This window comes from Harpia harpyja, chromosome 1 (genome assembly GCF_026419915.1).
Source record: "Harpia harpyja isolate bHarHar1 chromosome 1, bHarHar1 primary haplotype, whole genome shotgun sequence".
Taxonomy (NCBI): domain Eukaryota; kingdom Metazoa; phylum Chordata; class Aves; order Accipitriformes; family Accipitridae; genus Harpia; species Harpia harpyja.
In genome coordinates, this window is record NC_068940.1 from 29,052,112 (window position 1) to 29,075,359 (window position 23,248).

Here is a 23,248-nt window from a genome sequence, read left to right on the forward strand (position 1 = left end):
TGGACACCTTTTGTCTGACAGATGATAATATGATGATAAGACAGATGATAGTCTTACACATCCAGACATGATCACAAATTCTCACTGAAAAAAATACACAAGAAACCATAACAAAACTTCAGATGCCTTTTTTAAAAATAAATTTAAGCTGCAGGTAATTAATTTGCCTTTTTGGTTGTCAGCAGTCTTGATATGAATATGGAAACAAAACAGGAAACAGAAACAGACAAAAAAAGCCACAATGTAGAGGTGTCGACGTGAGGAAAATAAGGGATCACCCCCTCTCCCCTTACTCCTCAGCCACAGTCCATTGAAAGTTCAGAACAGCATGCACCTCCTCTCGGGACAAATTGGCAGGGCATGTTTCTAGATAAGTTGTGACACAGGATGAGGGAGGAGAGAGGATAAGGGAGCTTGAAGAGTGGGGAAGAGAGTGTCTGTAATTAGAGTGGGCAGGGCTCACACCAGAAGAACAGCTCTGTAGCTTCCTCCAGGGCCCAACTCAAGATGCCATGCCAAATAGCTACAGAGAAACTATGTACACATATCATGAACGCCAAACTATAAAGAAAAATTATTAAAAGCAGAGGCAGCCATTAAACACTCCTCTGTACTTAACAGAAATCCCTGATGTGCAGGTGACTAGATAACAATGCCATCTCAGTGGGATGTATTACTTCTTAGATAAGAAATGCGTATTATAGGTAATCTTGTCAGTAGCAGATAATGAGGTCACAACTCTGTATGCTTCCAAGAAAGAATGAATTATATACAGTCATGTGAAAGATTTTCAGGCAGACCTGCCTTAAAAAAAAAAAAAAAAGTGGTTTATGCTATGCAAAGTCATGATGCTACTGAGTGGCAGTAACACTACTATATTACAAATCTACTTAGTTCACTCCATGTTCCATACATCCATGTTGTATGATATGTATATTTGTCTATACCTGCCCTCTGTACATACAATCTCCAAAAACCTAAACTGACACAAACCAAACCATCCAAAATTAAGTTTCTTCTGTCTACTTAAGACTGTATTTCCTTCATTAGATCCAGTTTGGGATGTTTTCCTCTCTTAGTAGTTAAGACACCAGGATACTGTTTATCATCTTTCCTCTGCCATTCACCAGTTTTAAATAAGCATAATTAGATTCAAGATTGTGCAATTAAAGCAGTCATAAGTAGATGCTCACGTAGGACATTACTACAAAAGCAGTAACTAGCAACCACAGGTCACACCCAGCTTGTATAAACTCTAGCTTATGCAGTGAAGTCAAGAGGACGAAGCCTTTCGTTACTCATGCTGGTGGAAGAGGATTCAGAATGTTCTTGCACACTTTTGTATCCGTAACCTGAATGACGCACAAGTGTGGAAAAGAAGAAAGAAACCTTATGGCGGGTAAGTTAAAAACAGCCTGATTGCTCCAGACATCACTCTTCCAATACAGATGAGTGACATTTGCTGAGGAAACAAGATAAATTACATGTAGTTGTTCTCTTGGCAATTTAGCCCTTTTTAGGTTAAATGCATTTACGGGTTATTCTACTAGCACTGATTTTCTTTTTCTTAATATCATGGGTCTTGAATATATTCTTTTTTCCTGTAACACAGAAAAATACAGTAAGAAAATATTTTTCTATCATATCCATTAACTAATCTACATAGTGCTTTTGCAGCCACCTAATCAACACTGTGGGCTAGTGATTTGGGCATCAAACTGTCACACAGAAGTCCCAGGCTCTAATCCCTCTCTGATATCGAATTGATGTCTGGCCTCAGACAGGTCACTTGATGGCCTCCCAAGTCCCATGTTCACCTCCTCACAGAGTGGCTATGTTAGCCTGTGTGCTGCTTTGGATTTTTTTCTGTTTTAGCTTCAGCTCCCTGTCAGAGGCAGCAAGAACCCTGTGTGCATACTGATCAGCATTTTCAGCAGTGATCACCAATTCTGCAGACTTTTGCTTAAGAGCATGCTCCCAGTGTCTATCCATTAGAGGATAAACGCTTACCCAAATAAATTTTTAGAAGTTTGTCCAATTGTACGTTGACAGGATTATTGAAAATACATTTTTCCCACAGAGAGATACTGAAAGCAGAAAAAGAAATTGTAAGATTTAAATTGAAACTGTGAAGATCAAAACAAGGAGAAATTTGAAGTACACATGGATGAAAGACTGGTATCAGGCTTTATTGTGCTCTTGCCCCATATATGAACCATTTTTTGCCGATCTCCTGCACATATTCACTAGAAATGCCTATGTAACTGTGGACTTTGCAAGGCAAACTAAACTATTAATGCAGGAAATTCTTAGAGCTAACCAATGCTAGCCGCTGCCTTCTTTATCTTTCCCACTTCTCCAGGTGTCCCCTCTTACTCTGTTGTACATCTTGTCTTTTCCTGTGACATTCCACTCTGAAACTCTTAGCAGCACTGTTTAGGTCCTTAAATGTCAGAGTCCCACTAGTACCAAACCCATGGCTCAGTTGCTATTAAATCCTATATGTGCTACATTTTTATTTGCAGACATAAAAAATGCTCTTAGTTATCTGCATCACTGCACAACTAATGATGCGCATGCTCCCCACCCCAAATAGCCTGGACATTTAACTTGCACAGTTCAGAATACACAGTAGTAGCATATACATGGGTAAAGTGTTGCAAGGCTAACTTCTTTTCAAACTCTGAGCCCACATGCCCTTCAGAAACACGTTCTAATTCACTCTTAAAGTAGAGGACTTGATGTTAGGAATGCTGTTTTCTGTAGGGCTTTTTAATTAAACATATTTAAGTCAGGAAAATAAAGTGATGATGCAAGTGAGAAGCTTTCTAGACATTTTACATCACGTGATTCAAATATCACACTCCTATCAATGGAATTTTTTTTCTCCAGGTGACGCATCTGAAATAAGACCTTTCACTTAACTGAAAATACTCAAACATGTTTATGCTCACAGACTACAGGAAAGCAACTTGTTCCAGGCCCTTACCGCAGACTTAGAACTGCATATGCACGTTCATGTTTCTTCCAAAAAGCTGAAAAATGAGTATAATTATGACTACATGAAGACTTCACAGAATAAAATTCTGTGCTGCAAACACAGCAGAAAACTCAAATCCCACCCTGTTTCTATAGTAGAACCCTATGGATTACCTCAGATATGAACCTCATTCCAAGTGATTCAAGGTGGTCCTAAACCAAGTCCTGTATCTTAGTTCAGTGAAATGATGGAAGTGTTGCTCACAGCACCGTTAGTCTGCAAAGGGTTAACATGCTGTAGTCCTGGCAGGAAATTTTCTTCAAGTGAAATTCCTGTGGAATATCACACTGGAGAAGAGCACTTCTCCAACACGTGTTCATAGAGGGATCTGTATTTTTTCTGCTTTGTTTTTGTTGGTTGTTTTTTGTTGTTGTTGTTTTAACTGATTGAGGAACAAGAAAAGTTGAAAGCTTTTGTAATCTGTGCTTCAGTGTCCCTTTTTCAATAGTGGGCAACCTATCATGATACAATAGAGCAACCCATAGCACTGCCTCAACATATGCCACTCCTAATCCTACCATCTGTCCTTTGCGGGTTATCTTTTTGCAACAGAGGGTGAAATAACACCCAGCTTCAAGCAACAAGACTGTAAATGAACTGAAATACAAGATATGTGAGAAGATAATGTGCAAGTTTGGCAATGAAGATACTACCCTTCTATTCATCATCTGTCATACAGTGTTTCCAGGATCAGACATGCACTTGCTCATGAGAGTTTTAATACTTCTTTCCGTCCATCTAAAAAGCATTCTGGGAACTAGGGATCCCCACAGAAAAAGAGCAGGGACATGGTGGAATAGAACAGTCTCTTCAAACTTTAACAAAGTCTTATCTAAATACAATATTTTTTTTTAATCAAAGATGAATTCTCTGAATGGGTGTTTTTTCTGTCTCTGAAAGATGCCAGCAGAAAAGATATTTTAGCTGTTCCTCTAAGTTGTTGTTTATTTTGCAATTTTTAATAACAGCAGTGGATTTTTCTGTTTTCCTAGAGCATATAACTCCAGCTATATATAAATATAATAAAACTATTACATTAGACAAGCTGAAAAGATGTACAAGTTTGAAGAAACAACATTTTTAATTAACTTGCCTTGTGTCTTTCTAGCCCTGAAAATAGCAAATGTCAATTGGCAATCCAAACTGAATAAAGCTGCACACCACACCTCTGATTACAGCAGCACAGAAGCAATCTTGAGGAGAGGACAGGCCTTCAACATCACTCTGCACCTCCAAACAATGGTGCAATCTGGGGACAACTTCACATTTATTGCAAGCACAGGTAATTTCCCCATGGCACTCACCTCACATCCAAGTCACTCCAGCTCCACTCACATGCAGTGCCTTAGAGCTCTATGTGGTCCATTCCTGAATCATTAAGCTTTGTCCTGTATCATTCAGGATTCATTGTCCTTTTAGGCTTAGAAGCTCCCATTTTAAAGTTCAATCTGTACCTTAAGACAATAGACAGTTAAGGTAATAATTAATGGAAAGGTAGGGGCCATCCTCATTCTAAAAACAAGCCTGTATCTTTGCTCCTAAGGACCTACCTGCAATACTGCAAGTTGTCTTCATTCTGTGGTCCCTGACAATTTTGCAGCTGTACCTCTCACAGACCATCATCCCCCATTTGTCTCCTCTCCTGACTCTCTACTTCACCCGTTTAAACTCCCCTTTATTAACTTAATGTGTTCCCTATTACTAGAACAGTCTACGTGACCCCATTCATAAGACTCCTTTCTGTATCTTCCCAAATGGCTTCTCAAAAAAATTCTCCAGGCAGCTACTAACTCTTAATGCAGTGTGTATTAAAATGTGTGGCCCACCCTGCCTACATATTTTTGAACTGTCCGGTTTTCAGGACAACAGGTTTGTATCCTCACTTGTCTAGAATGATTATGGATGCACCCACCTTTACTGGCTTATGCACATAACACAGAGCGCTGCATAGTACGATTCTATGGATTGGAGCGCAGCTAGTTTACATTGAATAAGCATTTGATCTGATAAGCCACAATCTTTCCATGTAGTCATTAAAAAAAATATGAAATTGAGATCATCACTGACCCCAAGTTTGTCACCCACAGCTGTCATTCAGAATTGCTGTCCCTGTTCCCTCTGGCAGGACCATCACCAGCAGAATCACAGAGGACCAAGGCTGTATTTAACCTCTCTGAGGAGGGTGCCAGTGGCTGGAGTGCAACCCAAGAGCCCAGTGAGCCCGGCTGCATAAACTTCACAATATTCAGCCCAGCCAATGCTGTCATTGGACGATACAAACTTAAACTCCAGATTGTTTCTGGGAACAAGGTCTCTTCAACACTCCTGGGCCAGTTTGTACTACTCTTCAATCCCTGGTGTCCAAGTATGTTTTGATGTATCATGTTCTTCAAATAACTCATTGTCCCAGTCAGGAAATCTGGGTGTCACAGTAAAGCATGTACCTGGCAGTCACAGCTACAGAAAGATTTTTTTTTGCTCAACATCAAGGATCAGGTTTTTGCCCCTCCAGTGCTGCAATGCATCAAAGATCCAGCCTCTTGCTTGTAGAATACAAAATCAGAGGCAGGAAATATTCCAAATACTCATTCTATCATTTTTTTCCCTCTGATACTTGTGTTCAGTTGTAAACCAAGCAGTATCTACCAGTAAGACACATACTGAGATTACTGAAGGGACAGGAACATAGTCCGTTCCCCTGAAAGGAACTTCATGCTTATTTTATTCACTCTCTAAATGATTACAGAGTTATAGCAGGGAGTCCTAACCCTGAATGCACAGGCAGCCTGACCTGTTCCCTAGAACTCCCCTTGAAGTGAGATTTTCAGTTACAGCAAAACAACTTTCCTTTCAGCCAGCATCTCTCATTCTGCTTCTAGATGATGATGTCTATATGGCTAATGAAAAGGAGCGACAGGAGTATGTCCTGAACGATAGTGGAATCATATTTCAGGGACTGGAAAAATATATTCAACAAGAAGCTTGGAACTATGGACAGGTAAACAGCATCACCTATTTCAGAACTTTGAAAGTAAGAACAGTGGGTAAATAGGCTCTTGAGGAGAGAGTATCATTATCTCATAGTATAAGAGTTCAGTATTCCTCTCTCACTTAGGATTTTCTTGCAGGCATATGTCTCACTTATCAATACATTACAGCAGCACCAGGATCATTTCCCCGGTCTGGCAAGTGCTAATACAGAAATAAAAGAAACAAAGCACAATTTTAGTTTTCTTTTGTCTATTACACAAGCTGGCAAAATTCTACTTGTTTCTTGACCCTTGTAAAGGGCAAAGGAAGCCATTCCAGTATTAAACTCTAGGTATTGTGAGGCTAGTACATCTAAACATTTACACAATTGGTTCAGTAACAGGGCACAAGACACTGAAAGGATATTCCTCATCTACTCAACTGAAACAACTCAAGTTGGAATTTTTGAAGATCAGTTTGGCCTTCTAAGCATAACTGCTACAAATACAGTCCTAACTACAGCCCATTGGTAGTCACATAGCCATCCTGCAACTTGTTAGGCCAGTCAAAACCTTTCCTGACCACTTCATGCCTTACGACTACACCAGCAGTTGCACAGACAGCATTTCTATTAATCCTGATCACTGTAGCTACTTTTACACTAGTAAATGAAATAAAGCAGATCTGCTTTCTGTCTCAGAGGTCAAGTGACATCCTTGCCTGACAACATCCATACAGCACAGCACTTCAGCATTCTCTGGGCCCTGCACAGCGTCTCTGTGAACCTAATCCACAATAATTATTTTTGTGGGTTTCTTTCAGTTCAGATCATATGATATAAGGTGAAGGCAGGCCATCAGACTGAAGCTTTCGTAACAGAAGGGTACCTGTGGGGACATGACAGGATGTGGGAGGGTGCAAAGCCTGCAAAGCCAGACCTGGAGTGGTCTTGCTCATTCCACCAGGCCACGTAATGTCTTTGTGAATGCTAGTAGTTATGGCCCCAAGCCATGCTCATTAGCATGCTGTCTTTAAAATACTGTGGAGGGTCAGCAGTCTAGTGCCTATACTTTCTTCTTGACCCTATTTTCTTTAACAGTACAGAAAATACTTATATTACCAACATGATCCTGTTGTGCTAGGAGAAGAAAAATAGGTGGGGAGTTTATCCTTGGGTTTATTTATGAAATTAGCCTTTAATATATTGCTTATTTTGATTTCAGTTTGAAGAGGATATCCTTGATATCTCTCTGGCTATACTGGATCGAAGCCTGAACCACCGCCAAGATCCAGCTGCTGATGTATCCAACAGAAACAATCCTATCTATGTGAGCAGGGTTATCAGTGCTATGGTAAAGTGACCAATTAGTTACAGCTGTACAATGCACCTACTAACAAAACCCCCAATACATTATTGTGAATGCTTCCATGTTTTATAGGAGTAACTAACTCTTCTGCAAAGAATAGCTACAGAAGAGGTAAAATGGAGATTTTTTTCTCAAGGAACAACACCCCAAAAGTTTAATTTACCTTCTTCCCAAAAGTTTGCTCGTAACTGAAGGAATGTTTCCAAGAACTTTTGGGGAACGTTGAATCTCAGATTTATTTTCCTAATGGATTTTCAGTTCATTACATCTTTTCACTAATTTGGAAAGCCTGTGTCATTCTCAAATAATTTGCTAAGTTTTTCAAACACCAAGAGAAGCATGAAATATTTTGGAAAACCCATGTTGCTATGGCTGCATTTAATGTGTGTATTTAGTATTCTTCACTTAAGGGGGATTCGTTCATTAAGCCCTGTATGCATTTCCTTCAACAAATAGTTACATCTTCTCAACAACCCCCCATCCTCACAAACATATAAATGCACAACTAGGCAACTGAAAAGTTTTGCATTTTATAAATAATACATGCCTTGCAACATTCCTTATCTGAGATTCCTCCTTTATAGCTGTGATCCATTTCACCTGTTTAGACAGCACTCACTTTAGGCAGTTTCAGCTTCAACATGAAGTAAGTAACTCTACTTAGATGTACAAAATTACTAAAAGTACTAATACTTAAGAAAAAAAAAAATTAAAAAAAACTTACTGTTTTCTGTACAACCATACACAACATTTAAACAGGCCTTTAAAATGGATGTGCCCAAATATATGCAAGCACATCTAACAAGTCTGAGCAAGCTATATGTACTATATGGACATTTGCAACAAATGTACATTCAGAGAAAATCTGTACTTCTTGATGCTTCCATACAAATCACTTGAGAACGTGAACCAATACTGAATACACAGTATAACAGTATAATGACATACAAGGAGGTGAAATTAATCAATGAAACAGAGAAAATTTAAATAGGCTGGCAGTCAGTGCACTTGGGCACACTTGTACTGAAAAACAAGGCAGTTTTGAATCACCAGACTCTACAAGCTGATCTGGGTTTGATCCAATTGTTGCACTTGATCAGACAAAATTCTATCTAAGATTCAAATACTATTTCCCACCACTCAGCCAATAAGAACAGTGGTACAAACAGGGTCATTTCTGCCTATTTACCTCTCTCCCTTTTTCTGTAAATATTTTAATTCTCTCATGAGAAGGACTCTTTCAGGTTAACAGCAACGATGAAAAAGGAGTAGTGGAAGGGAAGTGGAATGGAAAGTACTGCTCAGGAACCAACCCCTTGCAGTGGAGTGGAAGCGTGACCATCCTTCGAAAGTGGTACAGGGGGAGATACAAACCTGTCCGGTATGGCCAGTGCTGGGTCTTTGCAGGAGTAATGTGCACAGGTATACATGAAGGGATGAAGAATGCTATCAGAAAGGAAGTTTACTAGAATTTCTGTAGTTTTAACTTTGTGATGTTATTGTTGAAGCTGTTTCAGCTTTGACAGAGAGAGTGAAGAACCTATGCTCTCCATACATGAAGAGTTATTTTCTTCTATTTTAAACAGACATAGGTTGTAATATGGCACCCCAGTTTTGTGAGTCATCAACCAAAATGCAAAGCGGTTTGCCAGGCTGGGCTGGTGAAAAGAGCAAGGTTTCCTGTTTCAAAGCTAGGATTCAAAGAAAACCAGTGCTCTTTTAAGTCTGTCTCCTCACAATGCCAGTTTTCTACTGTTGTATTTTATCTACTGGTGACACAAAACCAAATCATAATTCTGAGGACCTGTAAAGGGAGCTGCAAGTCGGGAAAAGCATTTTATACTAGCAGTTTCCGTTCAGAGCTGCTCTGAGAGACAAGAGTCACTTTGGGGAAAATACAAAGGAAAACTAATGCAATCGAGAGGTACGTCGCAGAGAGGAAGAGGAAAAAGAAGCAGGTAACAGAAACAAACACAGGGATAAAATGGGAGAGAGCACAGGATGAAGAATGGAAGATTAAAATAAATGGGTGAATCTAACTCTTCTTAAAAAGAACACGGCAGCTAAGAACATCATGTGAGTGGAACTGTCTTCTAAGCAGTTGTGCACCATGACTGTGACTTGCATCATATCTGAGAGGGAAGTTTCTGAGGGTTTGTTTCCCTACTGGAAACATACACACTAGACTGCTTTGCCAAGAAAACCAAAAATATTTCCTAAATGTCTGCAAAATAGGCTTACAGCACTTTCATGGTATTCTATATTGCAGTTCTGAGATCCTTGGGAATACCTACTCGCGTTATTACAAACTTCAACTCTGCCCATGACAGGAATATAAATCTGAGTATTGATAAGTACGTTGACATTTCTGGAAAGACCCTGCACTTGACTGAAGACAGTGTGTGGTAAATGTAATTTTTTTCTTAATATTTCTTCCATTATATTCTCCTCTAATGAAAAGATCTAGAATCATGCTCCTGAAAAACCACCCCAACCTCATGCTCCCAGTGACATAAAACCCCATACCAAAGAATCAACAGAGTGTTCAGAAATGCAATATGTAGTCAGTTTCATCATTCTGAAGAATTAACAGAGGAGATACTTTGCACCATTGCTATTCAACATATAATTTGAAACTGTAACTGCTAATTTTGTCTCTACGGTATGAAAGTTTAAATTTTTCCAAAAGAAGTTGAAGAGTGATTAACCTCTTGCTCAAAAATGGTATCAGCTTGTCCCTCAATTCCTAGAGCAGAACACTCTCAGAAGCCCGTAAGTTTTAGACCCAGCTCCTGTGCTACATGCTGTCTCAGTCTTTCATGATTACCATTATACATCCCTTGCACAATAATGAGAGGTTACTAAAGTAAAGGTAATATGTTTAATGCAGCTGAGAAGAATTCCCTCACATCCCTTAGGAAGAGCATGCTGTTTCTTTCACCTCAGAGAAGCTGTTAAAAATGATGCTTTTGACAAAAAAGTGCACAGAAACTATCACACTGCACATGCGTGTTGTACTGCATGATCAGTGTTTCAGTCACCAAGCACCCTATACCATGTGGACTGAATGGGACATGGGTGACATGAAGTAGAAAGCAACTGTGAATTAAATACCAGCAGATACCAATGTGCGCAGGAGACCTTTGGCTGTACAGTATGTTGCTCTGGAATGTCCAGAATTGAATACTTGACTCTGCAATTAATTATTTTCCTTTTAACATTTTTTTTCATAACATCCCAACATTCCTCAGTGATCTGAACACAAAAAGCTGGTAAAGAAGGGGAAAGAGGTACTCAAGAAAGGAGTCAGCAGCTGGTCTCTCCACAGAGAAGTTTTCTTTCACTTGACTAGGGTTATTTCTTGCTTTGCACCAGAAATGTATCAAATCTTTCAATATAGAATTAATTGTATGAATCAGTGATTCCCTATTCTACCTCCCTTACAGGAATTTCCATGTCTGGAATGAAAGCTGGTTCATTAGAAGAGATCTTGGCTCTTTTTATGATGGATGGCAGGTTCTGGATGCAACACCCCAGGAAAGAAGCAAAGGTAACGCCGCTGTAAATATAAAAAGCTGTAGATACTGTTACTCCTAAAGATTGCTACTGAAATTTCAGGACAACTCTCTTCTATCTACTCCCTGTAGATGTAGCATTAACTCGGGTGCACAAGAAAAGCAATACCCACATCAATCTCCAGTAGATTGCTTTTCCGTCAGCCTCTGGATTGCCTATCAGCATGCAAATTCTTACTTTTTTTGATCCTCTGCCTCCACAAAAGCCAGTACATCTTAAGTTCACTTATCTCACCCTTGCTTGTCTTAGCTCCTAATATTACACAGATTCATAAAATGACATAGAATAGCTAAGGTTGGAAGGGACCTTTAGAGTTTGTTTACTCCAACCCCCTGCTCAGCACAGGGCCAATTAAAACAGGTTTCTCAGGACCATGTCTAGTTGGGTTTTGAGTATTTCATAGGATGGAGACTCCACAAGCTCTCTGGGCAAACTGTTGCAGAGGTGACCACCCTCATAGAAAAAGTTTTTTTATTACGTTTAAATGGAATTTTCTGTGTTTCAATTTGTGCCCACTGCCACTTGTCCTTTCACTGGATACCACTGAAGAGAGTCTGATTCTGTCCTCTTTACACCCTCCCATCAGGTATTCATACACACCGATAAGATTCTCCCAAGCCTTCCCGCCTCCAGGTTGAACAGTCCCAGTTCTCATCCCTTAATCCCTTTTTGTGGCCCTTTGCAGGACTTGCTCCCATACACCCACATCTTTGTTGTACAAGGAGCCCAGAACTGGACACAGCATTCCAGATGTGGTCTCACCAGTGCTGAGTAGAAGGAAAGGATCACGTCCCTTGATCTGCTGGCAATGGTCTTCCTGATGCAGCCCTGGATGTTGCTTGCTGCAAGGTCACATTGCTGGCATTAGGTGCATTTGCTGGCTTGCATTGGACACATTTAGCAGCAAAACAAATTAAAACCCCTTTTAGTAAGATGCTAAGTAAAGATTTTGGAGCTTATAGTCACAGGGTTGAACCAAAGTTTACCACAGAAAATAAAATATGCCCCATGACTCTACCCTATGTTTTACAGGACACACTGGAATGAGTAGGAGGATATTTCATATGATGTCCTCATGGCATGCAACAACATGCCATTTATGGACAAAGCTACATGAAAGAAGCCCCAAACTGTTCTCTGGTTCTGAAACCAAGTGACATAGAACGGCTTTTGTTTACAGCACTGAACTCCCCCTCCCAGACCAAAATAATAGCACAGCCTGCTGGGAACAAACCCTGGTCTGTCCAATTCCCTGAATTCTTCACAGCCACTGTCTGAAAGATTGCTCGCTGACAAGGGGGGAAACCACACTAAGAAGCTTGCTAACATTGATCTAGTTTGATGACCTCCATCAAAAGATTCATTTATTTGGCCATTTTAAACCCATCAAACTCCAGATAAACTGCTTCTCATTCCCCACTACTAAGTTCACCAAATTTAGCTTTGGCTCCCATCCTCTCCTCTCCTTTCACTAGACAGCTTAGCATACAGCCTTGCAAGCTTTGGAGGGTTAGAACACTTCACATAGCACACATCATAAGAAGTGTTAGTTCTCTCTATACCTTATTGGCCTTACAACCTCCTCCATGCTCCTACCTTTTGATAGAAAATGCATGTGGAATCTCTGGACATGCTGTTACCATAATGCATAGATGTAGAAACAATGCACTTTATCCAAACATGTCTTCGGAGTGACTACCTCTCCCTCTTGCTGTCAGCATAAGGACTTAACGTTCTTTCACAACAGGCAGTCATTTAACTTTTCCCTCTCTCTAATATAGGCATATATCAATGTGGTCCTGCCTCCACCAGAGCCATTAAGGAAGGGGATGTGAACCTGGATTATGACAGCTCATTTCTGTTTGCAGCAGTGAATGCTGACTATGTTACTTGGATTCACTATAGCAACAAAAGAAAAGAGAGAATTTATTCTGATACTAGGAAGATTGGAAGATTTATCAGCACCAAAGCAGTGGGCACTAACTCCCGTGTGGATGTCACTGCTAATTACAAATATCCAGAAGGTAAACTCATTATTATAGTTGTCTTGCCACTGATGGTCAGAAGGGAAAGGAATTTAGGCCTTTGTTGGATTGAGCACTGACTTAATTTCTTTACTTCTTCTGGAGCAAAGTAATTGTGAATTTTCAAAGTATTAGGGCTCATTGTCAGCTGATAGTGATTCAATATGGCCTTTGTGGTGGCCCTTGATAAAATACTAATATATTCAATACAAAGTCAAAGCTACTTCTGTAAGACATTCTGTCCCAGCTGTTCTGATCAGCTGGTAAGAATATTTCTGTTATGACATGCAGCAATAGCCATTCTGGAGAGTTGTTTGCGGAGAGTTTCTGTAAAAGGATTTTTTCACCCTTCTTAATTTCAGAGGAGATGGCAATTGCCCCAGCTTATGCGGAACTGAGCTCTCCCAGGAGTTATCTTTCTACTGCTCACAGCTTCTAAGAGGTGCCCATGAACAGCCAGCTAAAGCTGACAGACAGGTTTTACTTTCCAGCCTTCATGGCCATGTATATTCATTTGCTTTTGTGTGAAAATTAGCATTTAGGTTAGACCACACTTTCTCCTCTTGTGTATCTTTGCCCTCCTCAACTTTCCTAAACTGTATTTTACTGAGAGCAATTATGGCTCCATTGCACTATATTGAGCATGCATGACATCTCTGACCATGTTATCTTTCAAAGCAGGATCCTTGAAAGAAAGGCAGGTGTATAAAAAAGCACTGAAGCTGCTTGCTGTGAGAAGCACTGGGAAAAGAACCAAAATTACAAGACGTAGAAGACGATCTTCAGTAGCATGGAGACAAAATATGACACAGCCGGCACAAAACCCCAGTATCTCAGGGAAGCTGATCCTTGATGCATCTCCTGTAATTGGCCAAGATATCCTCCTTACCTTGGCACTCAGGAACTTGACCTCAGATTTCAAGAACATAAAGGTTAAACTGAGAGCTTCAGCCATTCTCTACACGAGAAAACCAAAGGCAGAGATTTTGCAGTTGTCTAGGTCTGTTAAACTTGGATCTGAAGAAGGTAATTTAAATCTTTTTAGAGCTAAGGACAAGATGTAGCTTTGCTTTGTAGCCAAATCACATAGAAATAATGAACAGCTCAAGAATTGCATGACCTGCAAATGGTTCGTGGTTAAGGCTATTCAGAGGAAGAGAAACATATATATTTGCCCTGTATTAAGCATTTGCTTTTGGGCACTGTCAGAAAGGATACTGAGCTGGGTGACCTTTTGTCTGACCCAGCACAGGCACTATTAGCTCTCCATTATGACCTTTTTTGCTAAGAGAGAACAACTAAGACATACACCGGAGATTACTCAGCTACCAGCTCCCCATAAGCAAAGCATAAAGACAGATTAAAGGGGGAAACGTAAGCCTACATCTTTTACAGCAGTAGGACAGTAACTACAGACTGCAGTAAGTGCTACACTACCTGCAGGTAGTGGCCTTTGCCCTGCTTTTATAGGGACAGTAGTGAAAAATGAGACATGAAGCACAGATGAATATAACTACCTTCTCAAGCTAATACACAACACATTATAACTGTTTCCACTGTTCCAACAGTAGATGAACATTTTTTCTCAATGTGCAGAGATCCATTGCCTTCCTCACTGGCACAGAGACTCTGACTGTGCACCCTCTTTAAGGCAGAGGCTACAGCTGCATTAGCAAGGGCATTTAAAACAACCCACCTTTTCACTTCTGCCTTCTTTGCAAGGAAGGAGCATTAAATGCCCAGCTTCAGATAAACAAACAAAACACCAGCACAGATTGCCACATACATCCATCCTCAGAACTGTCGAGCTATTGAACTGTACCTGATCATTTAGTGTTTGATGTGATTGTAAGTAGAAGTCACCTATAAGCATCATTCCTGTGTATCAGCTGTCAACACCCACAGACAGACTCAGGGTGATAGCATCCTTGCTCCTTAAAATACAGATATATTACAGATAGCTGGCACTTAGACACAGAAAAAAAAGGAAGAGGAGGAAATTCTGTTTCTATTTCCATTCCAGTGAAAGAGATTTCATTCAAGATCTCCTATTCCCAGTACAAAAACTCTCTGGTGGATGACAGGAAGATCCTAGTGACTGCTGTGTGTGAAACCAAACAGGGAGCCTCGCTTCTAGTGGAGAAGGACATTGTACTTCAGGATCCTTTTCTCACCATCAAGGTAAAAGCTAGTCCCCTTCGTGTCCCTAGAGAGACATGTTGAGAAGAAGCAACTAGAATCCTTACTCCATCTACTCCTCATGGGAAGGAGTGTGGGAAGTGAAATCATGCCTGAGGGTGATTTGATCTTGTTGTTCTAGTAATGGGCCATATGACACAAGTGAAATGAAATACACTAAGGAAAAGCAAACCTTTCCAAGTCATAGCTGTGCTATGGTGTTCTTGCCAGTGCTTGTTGACATGGCACAGATAAAAGTTCTCAGTGTTAGGAGTGTTACAAGGTAAGATTATCTCCAGAGAGACAGACAGAGCGATCTAGTCCATATCTAGGCCTCCACTTTTGTCAGGGAAGTCTGACCGTTCTCTTCCAGTTTATTTAAGAAGCCTGATCTTTACTAAAGACATCTTCACTGACTAGCTGATAATACCTGGGGCTGTGAGGCTTGTTATTACTAATAATCAAAGAAGTTCTTTCACCTTATCAGGAAAAGTGGCACTTTTCACCTTCTGTAACATCTTCCCAAATTATTAATAATTAGAACTGGAGGCTTTTTTTCCCATTTAAGACTGACTTCTGATGAATGTTGTACAATGGGTAAAAAGCAATTCTTACTCTACAGGAAAGACCATGCACTATGTATGCCCAGGGACAGTCCTGGGTTTCTATGCCTCATCACATCCAAATAAACTAGCTTAACTTGTTTTGGACAGTTCAGCACATTCACATGCTGTATCAGACATGGGATCAAAAGCTATCTGCCTACTGTACTGTAAACAACATAGAGGGAGTATGATAATTGGCGGCCTTTCAGAGCCTCCAGACTACATTAGCTATCCCAAACCACTCTGCAGTAGCATATAGGAAAAACAAGGTTACACACAGGAATAAAAATTCTGGGTTTTTGTAGGTCTGGCAATTTCTGAATACCAAGTTCTAGTGAGACTTTGTAAAAAGCCTTCTGTGCTGTATCATGCAAATAACAGAGTCAGCTTATATAGGGCTGGCACCTGAATTAAATTACTTCAATTCAGTGACTAAGTTTCAAGAAGGGTTTATGTTTCTGTTGATTGAAACTTCTGTATAAACATACATTCAAGAATACAGAAACACAATTGGGGTGCTGGACTTCTCCATTATGTTAACTAATTGTCCTGGTTTCAGCTGGGATAGAGTTAACTGTCTTCCTAGTAGCTGGTACAGTGCTATGTTTTGAGTTCAGTATGCAAAGAATGTTGATAACACTGATGCTTTCAGTTGTTGCTCAGTAGTGTTTAGACTAATGTCAAGGATTTTTCAGCTTCTCATGCCCAGCCAGCGAGAAAGCTGGAGGGGCACAAGAAGTTGGCACAGGACACAGCCAGGGCACCTGACCCAAACTGGCCAACGGTGTATTCCATACCATGTGACGTCCCATCCAGTATAGGAACGGGGAAGTGGGGGGGCAGGGATTCGCCGCTGGGGGACTGGCTGGGTGTCGGTCGGCGGGTGGTGAGCAATTGCACTGCGCATCATTTGTACATTCCAATCCTTTCATTATTGCTGTTGTCATTTTATGAGTGTTATCATTATCATTATTAGTTTCTTCTTTTCTGTTCTATTAAACCGTTCTTATCTCAACCCACGGGTTTTGCTTCTTTTCCTGATTTTCTCCCCCATCCCACTGGGTGGGGGGGAGTGAGTGAGCGGCTGCGTGGTGTTTAGCTGCTGGCTGGGGTTAAACCACGACACTAATTCTACATCATCTACAAAGATAACTAGATGAGCCAATTCAGTCAAAATAAGGCAATGAATATATTTATTTGCTACTTGGCATTCTATTTTTTTTTCACCTGAGACGTCACAGTTCACCTCTGTCTCAGACCTCCAATGTTTTCTAATCCTAAACCTTTCATTTAGTCTAACTAAAGCTAATTTCACTTAAGCTGCCTACAGTAGTTAGCCAGATATGCCAAGTTAATACTTGTATTCTCATTCTGTTCTCATTCTGATAAGTATCTCATACTGTGTTATACGTTAACACCATACACTGACCTAGTTAAAAAATTTGGCTTAAATGGTTGATTCTACAGTAGTTTGTTCTTTCTCAGCTGTACTGGGTGGCTGATTCAAGCCTGAACTCTGATGCGCAAAAATATGTACATGTATTAATTCCTGGCTCCTTCCTGTCCAGGAGATCCTAAGAGTGTAAGTGGTTTGCAACGGGAATGAAAAGAGAAAACCACGAGAAAGAACTGAGACTAATGCCGTGGCTGAGCAGAATGTTGTCTCTTTGTAGGTCCTTGGTCCAACAGTGGTACACAAGGCTGTTAATGTGCAGGTGACATTTACCAACCCGCTGTCTGAAGTGGTGACAGACTGTGTGCTGAGAGCCGAAGGTAGTGGCCTGATCAAAGACCAACTCAGAATCAAGTACGTAAATGCTATCTGGCTAATAACTCATTCACTTTGGTGGGAAATCTGGAATAGAAGTGGGTTTTTTAAAAAGATTCTGTCAACCTCATGACTTTTGTTTGCACCAACCTTGGACAAAATACCATCATGTCAGTACTCTCCATATACTAGTTGGGAGTTTTTTACATCTCCTTTGCCAAGCTTTGAATTACAGAATGCTCAGAGAGCGGAGAGGTGGCCTGCTTTTAATGACAGCATGTAACTCGGAGCACTGTAGTTAGTGACTGAATTATACAAAGGGTAAAAATTTAAAAACATTCTTCCTTTTGCGGTTTGCAAAAGAAAAACCAAACAATCCTTGAAGGATAAGAGAGAAAGTGACGGTATCTTTTTTCCTTCAGATATTAAATTACTAAAGAGCCAGGACATAAACTGTAATGAAATGTCTTAAAAATGTGTCCACTGATATCATACCAACAAGAAATTGTTCTCCCATCTCCTCCATGGTTACTGTTTTTAAAACATTTTTTAAAGTGTTCAAAATATTTATGCCAGGGGAGTGAGTGAGCACCAAGAAACTGTGAGAGGAAAACGAAAAAAGATAACAAAAGATAGATAATGACGCAAATCACTAAGGCTTCATTTACATTGAATACAAAATTCAGGTCTAGATCCTGACCTTGAACCTTAATTTGCTGTACCAGCATCAGTATTGCTCAGCTTCAGTACCTCCTTAGAGCATAGAGGCCCTTTTCCCCCACTCTCTCTGTTTTCTGGTGCCACTATCAGTCTCCTTATGTTGGACAGCCAAGAGTAATTTCTACCTATGGACATAAAATCAACAGGTAATTACATTTACCACACCAAAATACAGCATGAGCATATCTAGAGTACTATAAATGTTGTGAGTGTTGAGGGTAATACATAGACTTGGATTTGAGCTCTTCTAAAGATAACCTTTCTGATCATTCCTCAGGTGCTCAATATGTTTTACTCTCATGATACAACCCCTAATTCTCTATCACAGGTTGAGAACTGCAACTATTCTACCACATCCATTACAGCTTGATTAGTTCTTCAAGGATAGTATTGTGGGGGCTGTGAACATGGAAGGTTATGTCCACCTGTGCTAGGAGCATACAAACACAGCAGCCACTTACTCTGACTCTTCCTTTCTACACCGTCTTAGATTCGGGGACTCTGAAGAATAGCAAGAACTTTTCAGCTGCTTGAACTTAGAAATGTATTCTCTCTTTTAGTGTGGCAAGAATGGCCCCCATGGAGAGCTCAACAGTTCAATTTGAAATCATTCCCTACAAGAGTGGCACCAGGCAGCTTCAGGTGGACTTGGTTTGCATCCATTTTTCAGACATTAAGGGATTTGTGATGCTTGATGTGGCTCCTGCTTAGTGATATAACCTGTACATCAGTTTGGTTTTGTCTCTGTTTATGACACTGGTGCAGTGTTCGTACATTATAATGACTGGGAGCACAGAAATGCAGACACTCAGCCAAAATAAAGTGATGCAATATGAATGGAAATGAATAAAAAGGTACTATACACTATGCTATAAAGACACTGTCACCTCTTTCATTCCCTAACCTGTTTTATGGGCCTTCATGAATAGAATTACTAGTGGAAATCATTATATAATTTAACTTGAAGGAGAGGCTTAAGTGTGATGGTTTTCAGTATTAGAGCCTGTAGCAATGATAGCAGCTAGATTTCCAAGGAATACCATTTAAAATCACTGGTTTTGTAAGCTTCATTGAATATAATTTCATTATATTCACTAAATATAAGTTTTATTCAGTAATAGCCAAAGTACTATCCAAGTAGCTGACATAATTCAATTCTAGAATTAAATTTATCATTTCATCTAATTACTAGAAGGAAAATGCAGCAATAAGATACGGCAGTGTTACAATAGAAGTCTCTTTTTATGACTGGAGAAAGAGAAGCTATTCAATAAACAATACTCTTTAATTCACAGTTTCCCTATTCAGATCATGATTTAATCATGTGATAAATTATAAATAATGAAACATTTGGCAAAGAAATGGCTGGGAGTAACAGTACAAAAGCAGGTAAAAGAAACATGTCCTTGACTAAGGAGTAGCAAACGTTAGAGCATCTGAAATAATAACAGGCTGGAATAGCTGTTCCTGAAAACAGGAATGAACCAAAACATCATTAGTAAATAGGGGATTTGTCATCTGGACTAAGACACATTTATTTACACACATAGCTCCTCACAGACACACCACTGTCTCAAAATGTCCAGAGATCTTTCTGGATGAACTAAATGAATGAATGAAACTTCTCCAAAGATAAAAGGGTAAATCATTACCACAGCCAACCTGACTGAGACCAAAACACACTACATTTCTATCACTGAAACACTATAGTTAAGCACTATGCAAATTTTCATGCATACACATCTCTCAAATTCACCTCCTCATACAGCCTCTATTATCACTTACTTTAATTGGGTCTGCCAGGAAAAAAAAGAAAAGCATTTGGCTCTTGAGTGGGGGAAAAAAAGGTATTTATCAAGGAAAACATACTGTAAGAGATGTCTTATAGCCCCTATACTATGGGTTCAACCCCAAATCTTGTTCAACTGGCTATATCTCTACCATCACCCTCTCCCAAAGAAGCTTCTGGATAATAAATTTGGCATTTTAATGTAAAATTTTATTTGAATCAATTGACCTTTTAACAGCAGCTTCCATGAAATTTCTTGTTGGATAACACTGCATTCAGGTATGACAAACCCACAGAGGCAGGAATACACAGAAATTCTCATGCAAGTCACAAAATATTTTGAGGAAATAGAGATGTCACAGCAAGTGTACTCAGAAGGAGTGCAGGTGCACAAATAAAATCTCCTCTCTTCCAGGAGCATAATGTTTTATCCAAGTCTTAAACCTCCATTTGCTAAAGTCTCCTCCTATCAATCACATATGCAAAAGTATCATTCCTAGTTTTATCTAAGACAATATAATCTTTAGAGATTTATTATTTATGTAGTTGCACAGATATACATAGCATTCTTTTAAAAGATGTGGTAAGAAAAAGTCTTTGCCCCAGTTTACTCTTTTTAATGAGCACTAAAAGGAAAATATAAAGAACTTTTATTTTTACAGGTGGTTAGATCTTTAGGACATGAGAAATGTTAAGAACTCATAGGAAAAGAAAACACTGAACTCAAGAAATCATTCTGTTTTCATCTGAACAAAATGCATTTGATTTCAGCGAGTCTCACAGAACATGATTGCAACTGGCCCCATGTAATGGTGGAGCCACAAATGCCAGAATAGCTACCAACACCTCAGAAAAAAGAAGAAAAAAAAAGAAAGAAGAAAAAAAAAAAAGTTAATTTTAAAAAGAATTTACAGGGGAGCAAAAACTGGTTCCTGTTCCCATTAGGCAGAAAGACACAAAAAAATGCAGCTGATTTAATGAATAAGTAAATTTCTCAATACTCTGCCACCTTAGATTCTCAGTTTTGCAAAGTAGCTCCAGAAACAGTTTCAGACAAAGCCAAAACTGATACCTGTACTGTTTTGTTTATAGAAATTACCCAAATACTTTCTATTACAACTTTTCTAACTTAAGCACAGCTAAAAGCTTTCAGGACTTATACGTAACTGAGACTGCATTTTAAATACAAATGATGGACAAGATAAAGGTGTCAATACGGAAGATTTATTGCAGGAAAAACTGAATGAGCTACCATAGTGGCCCACAGCAAAGGACCCCAAACTGTACCCTCTTCATAAGGAACTAGAGCAATTGCCTTAGAGCATTTATAAAGGCTTTGCTAAGCATAAACATGAACAATTTCCCAAAGAGAAAATTAATGTGTGTGGGGACCCACTTTACAATACTCTCTGGCTTTGTAATCTCATCCCCTACTAGTCTGAATCTATTCTAGGTCTAATAGGCACTAGTAGTGATCAGAAACCCTAACCAACACAGGCAATCAGTCAATGCATTGGTCCTAATTATTTTGGCATTATGCATTTTGATAAAATTGCAGTGGGGGCTGGGGGAAAGGTTTTTACTTTGCTCCAGGTCAGAAACTTCTCACTGTACTACTGGGAGAATTGGCCAAACTTGTCTACGAGATCACTTGAAAAAAAGCAGCTTATGACATGTATTTTTGTTTTGTACTGGCACTACCTTCAAGCTGCTCACGCCTGCTGTCGCACACTTCACCCAGCCCTTCATCTGTATCTTACAAAACCATTGTATCTACTCTCTTAACTCATGTCAGAGGAAGTTCCATCTGTTTCCTTTCATGCAGGTATCATAAAGCAGACAGGGAAAAAAAGACTGATCTGTCTGTTTGCAAAGGCAGATACTTTGCAATACTTCCAGAAGTGCTAAGAAAGCACAGGATGGGAAGAAAAGGCTCAGGACAATATAAGCGGAAGGACGTATGAAAATTCACAATAACAGTCACTCATCCTCACTCCACAAAGCTGCTTAAAGTACATCATCATCCTCCATGAGGAAGGCATTATGTCACCCACAGCTAAATGCCATCACTGTATCCATTTATTCCTTGCAGAATTAACAAGCCAAAATAGCAAAGATCTGAATGTTCCTAAGAGACAATTTGACCTTTTCCTCCTGACAGCACCTAGTACTGTCCAGCAACGCAGTCCCAGCTTACCCCAGAAAGAGCGTTTCACAAACACAAACTGACTCTGTGACCCAGATTAAAGAGGTCTCATTTAAATTTCTTTGATTTAAAGCCAGCAAAATCTTCAAAACATTTTATTACATCAATTACAATATTTTGCCACCCACACATATACTTACAAGGGATGCGGAAGCTTGTCAAAACTAGTCAGCCCAGAGAGACTGGAATGAAGAGTGAAAAGGGGACAGATGGACAGGGACACAACACACAAAGACGCAGACGCACACAGACAAATTCATATTTCTCCAGGCAAAGGAGAGGGGAATAGGTAGCTTTGCACCTATCCACTAAGTCTTGCAGGATCTTGAAAAGTCAGCGTATACAATCCTCCACCAGCCCCAGAAAAGGTCTTGATGGTATTTCACAAAATCTCATTAAATCTTGCAAGAATGCAGACTGTCATTACATTTAACGCACAGTACAGCCAATCCATTCAAATTCCTTCAGTATTTCTTCTTAAATACAATCCAGGAAATTATTTCAGACAGTGTTTGTCACACGAGCTTGGAATGACCTCATCCTAATTAACTATTTGTAAAGGAAGCCTGCTGTTCAAAGGAAAATCAGCCCTAAAGCTTGTGCCAAGTTCCAAGCTTTGCAACACTTGGGGCTGCTGGGTTTTCAGTGTGTCAGCATTATTAACTGCACTCAGCAACCACACCTGGTTCAGTTTTAGTGTTAAAATGCAGATCTGGCCATGTACAGTGCCATGTGCAAGAAACACACATTCTTCCTGCATTAGACGTATGACAACTCTTCAATTAAACTAATGATTATTACAGAGAAAAATGTGTAAGTGCCCAAGGAAGGATTTAAATAGCTTTTGCCAAACCTACAATCTTTACACAGCCCTTAGTCAGAAGTCAGTGGGAGTTGGTGGAGTAAAATATGGCTAATTATCAGTATTTTTCTTTATAAATATGCAGTTTAAATCTGAGCATGCCCAAGAGGCTGACCCAGCCCTCATTCCATTCTGATCACTCA

The 23,248-nt window shown here is 39.7% G+C and overlaps 1 protein-coding gene and 1 long non-coding RNA gene across 5 annotated transcripts in view; one reads left to right on the forward strand and one right to left on the reverse strand.

Annotated features, from left to right (window-relative positions):
• Nucleotides 1–23,248, reverse strand: part of LOC128139660 (uncharacterized) — a 66,617-nt gene that overhangs the window by 31,084 nt on the left and 12,285 nt on the right. The window contains exon 2 of the long non-coding RNA XR_008234459.1: nucleotides 4,345–4,494. This is a non-coding gene — a long non-coding RNA (uncharacterized LOC128139660). The remainder of the gene's footprint in view (nucleotides 1–4,344; nucleotides 4,495–23,248) is intronic.
• On the forward strand, nucleotides 858–21,309 carry LOC128139614 (protein-glutamine gamma-glutamyltransferase 6-like). Of its 4 annotated transcripts, none has more exons than XM_052782278.1 (13): nucleotides 858–1,399; nucleotides 4,149–4,322; nucleotides 5,166–5,405; nucleotides 5,920–6,038; nucleotides 7,234–7,338; nucleotides 8,622–8,799; nucleotides 9,647–9,782; nucleotides 10,824–10,927; nucleotides 12,735–12,977; nucleotides 13,656–14,003; nucleotides 15,001–15,158; nucleotides 17,434–17,567; nucleotides 18,809–21,309. In XM_052782278.1, exons 1-13 carry the CDS (start codon nucleotides 1,357–1,359, stop codon nucleotides 18,957–18,959), a joined length of 2,133 nt encoding a protein of 710 aa, XP_052638238.1. In that variant the 5' UTR covers nucleotides 858–1,356; the 3' UTR covers nucleotides 18,960–21,309. The 4 variants fall into 4 exon arrangements, with proteins under 4 accessions (XP_052638238.1, XP_052638247.1, XP_052638218.1 ...); XM_052782258.1 differs by having other exon boundaries at nucleotides 859–1,399; nucleotides 7,234–7,362; XM_052782267.1 differs by having other exon boundaries at nucleotides 862–1,399; nucleotides 7,234–7,362; nucleotides 13,659–14,003.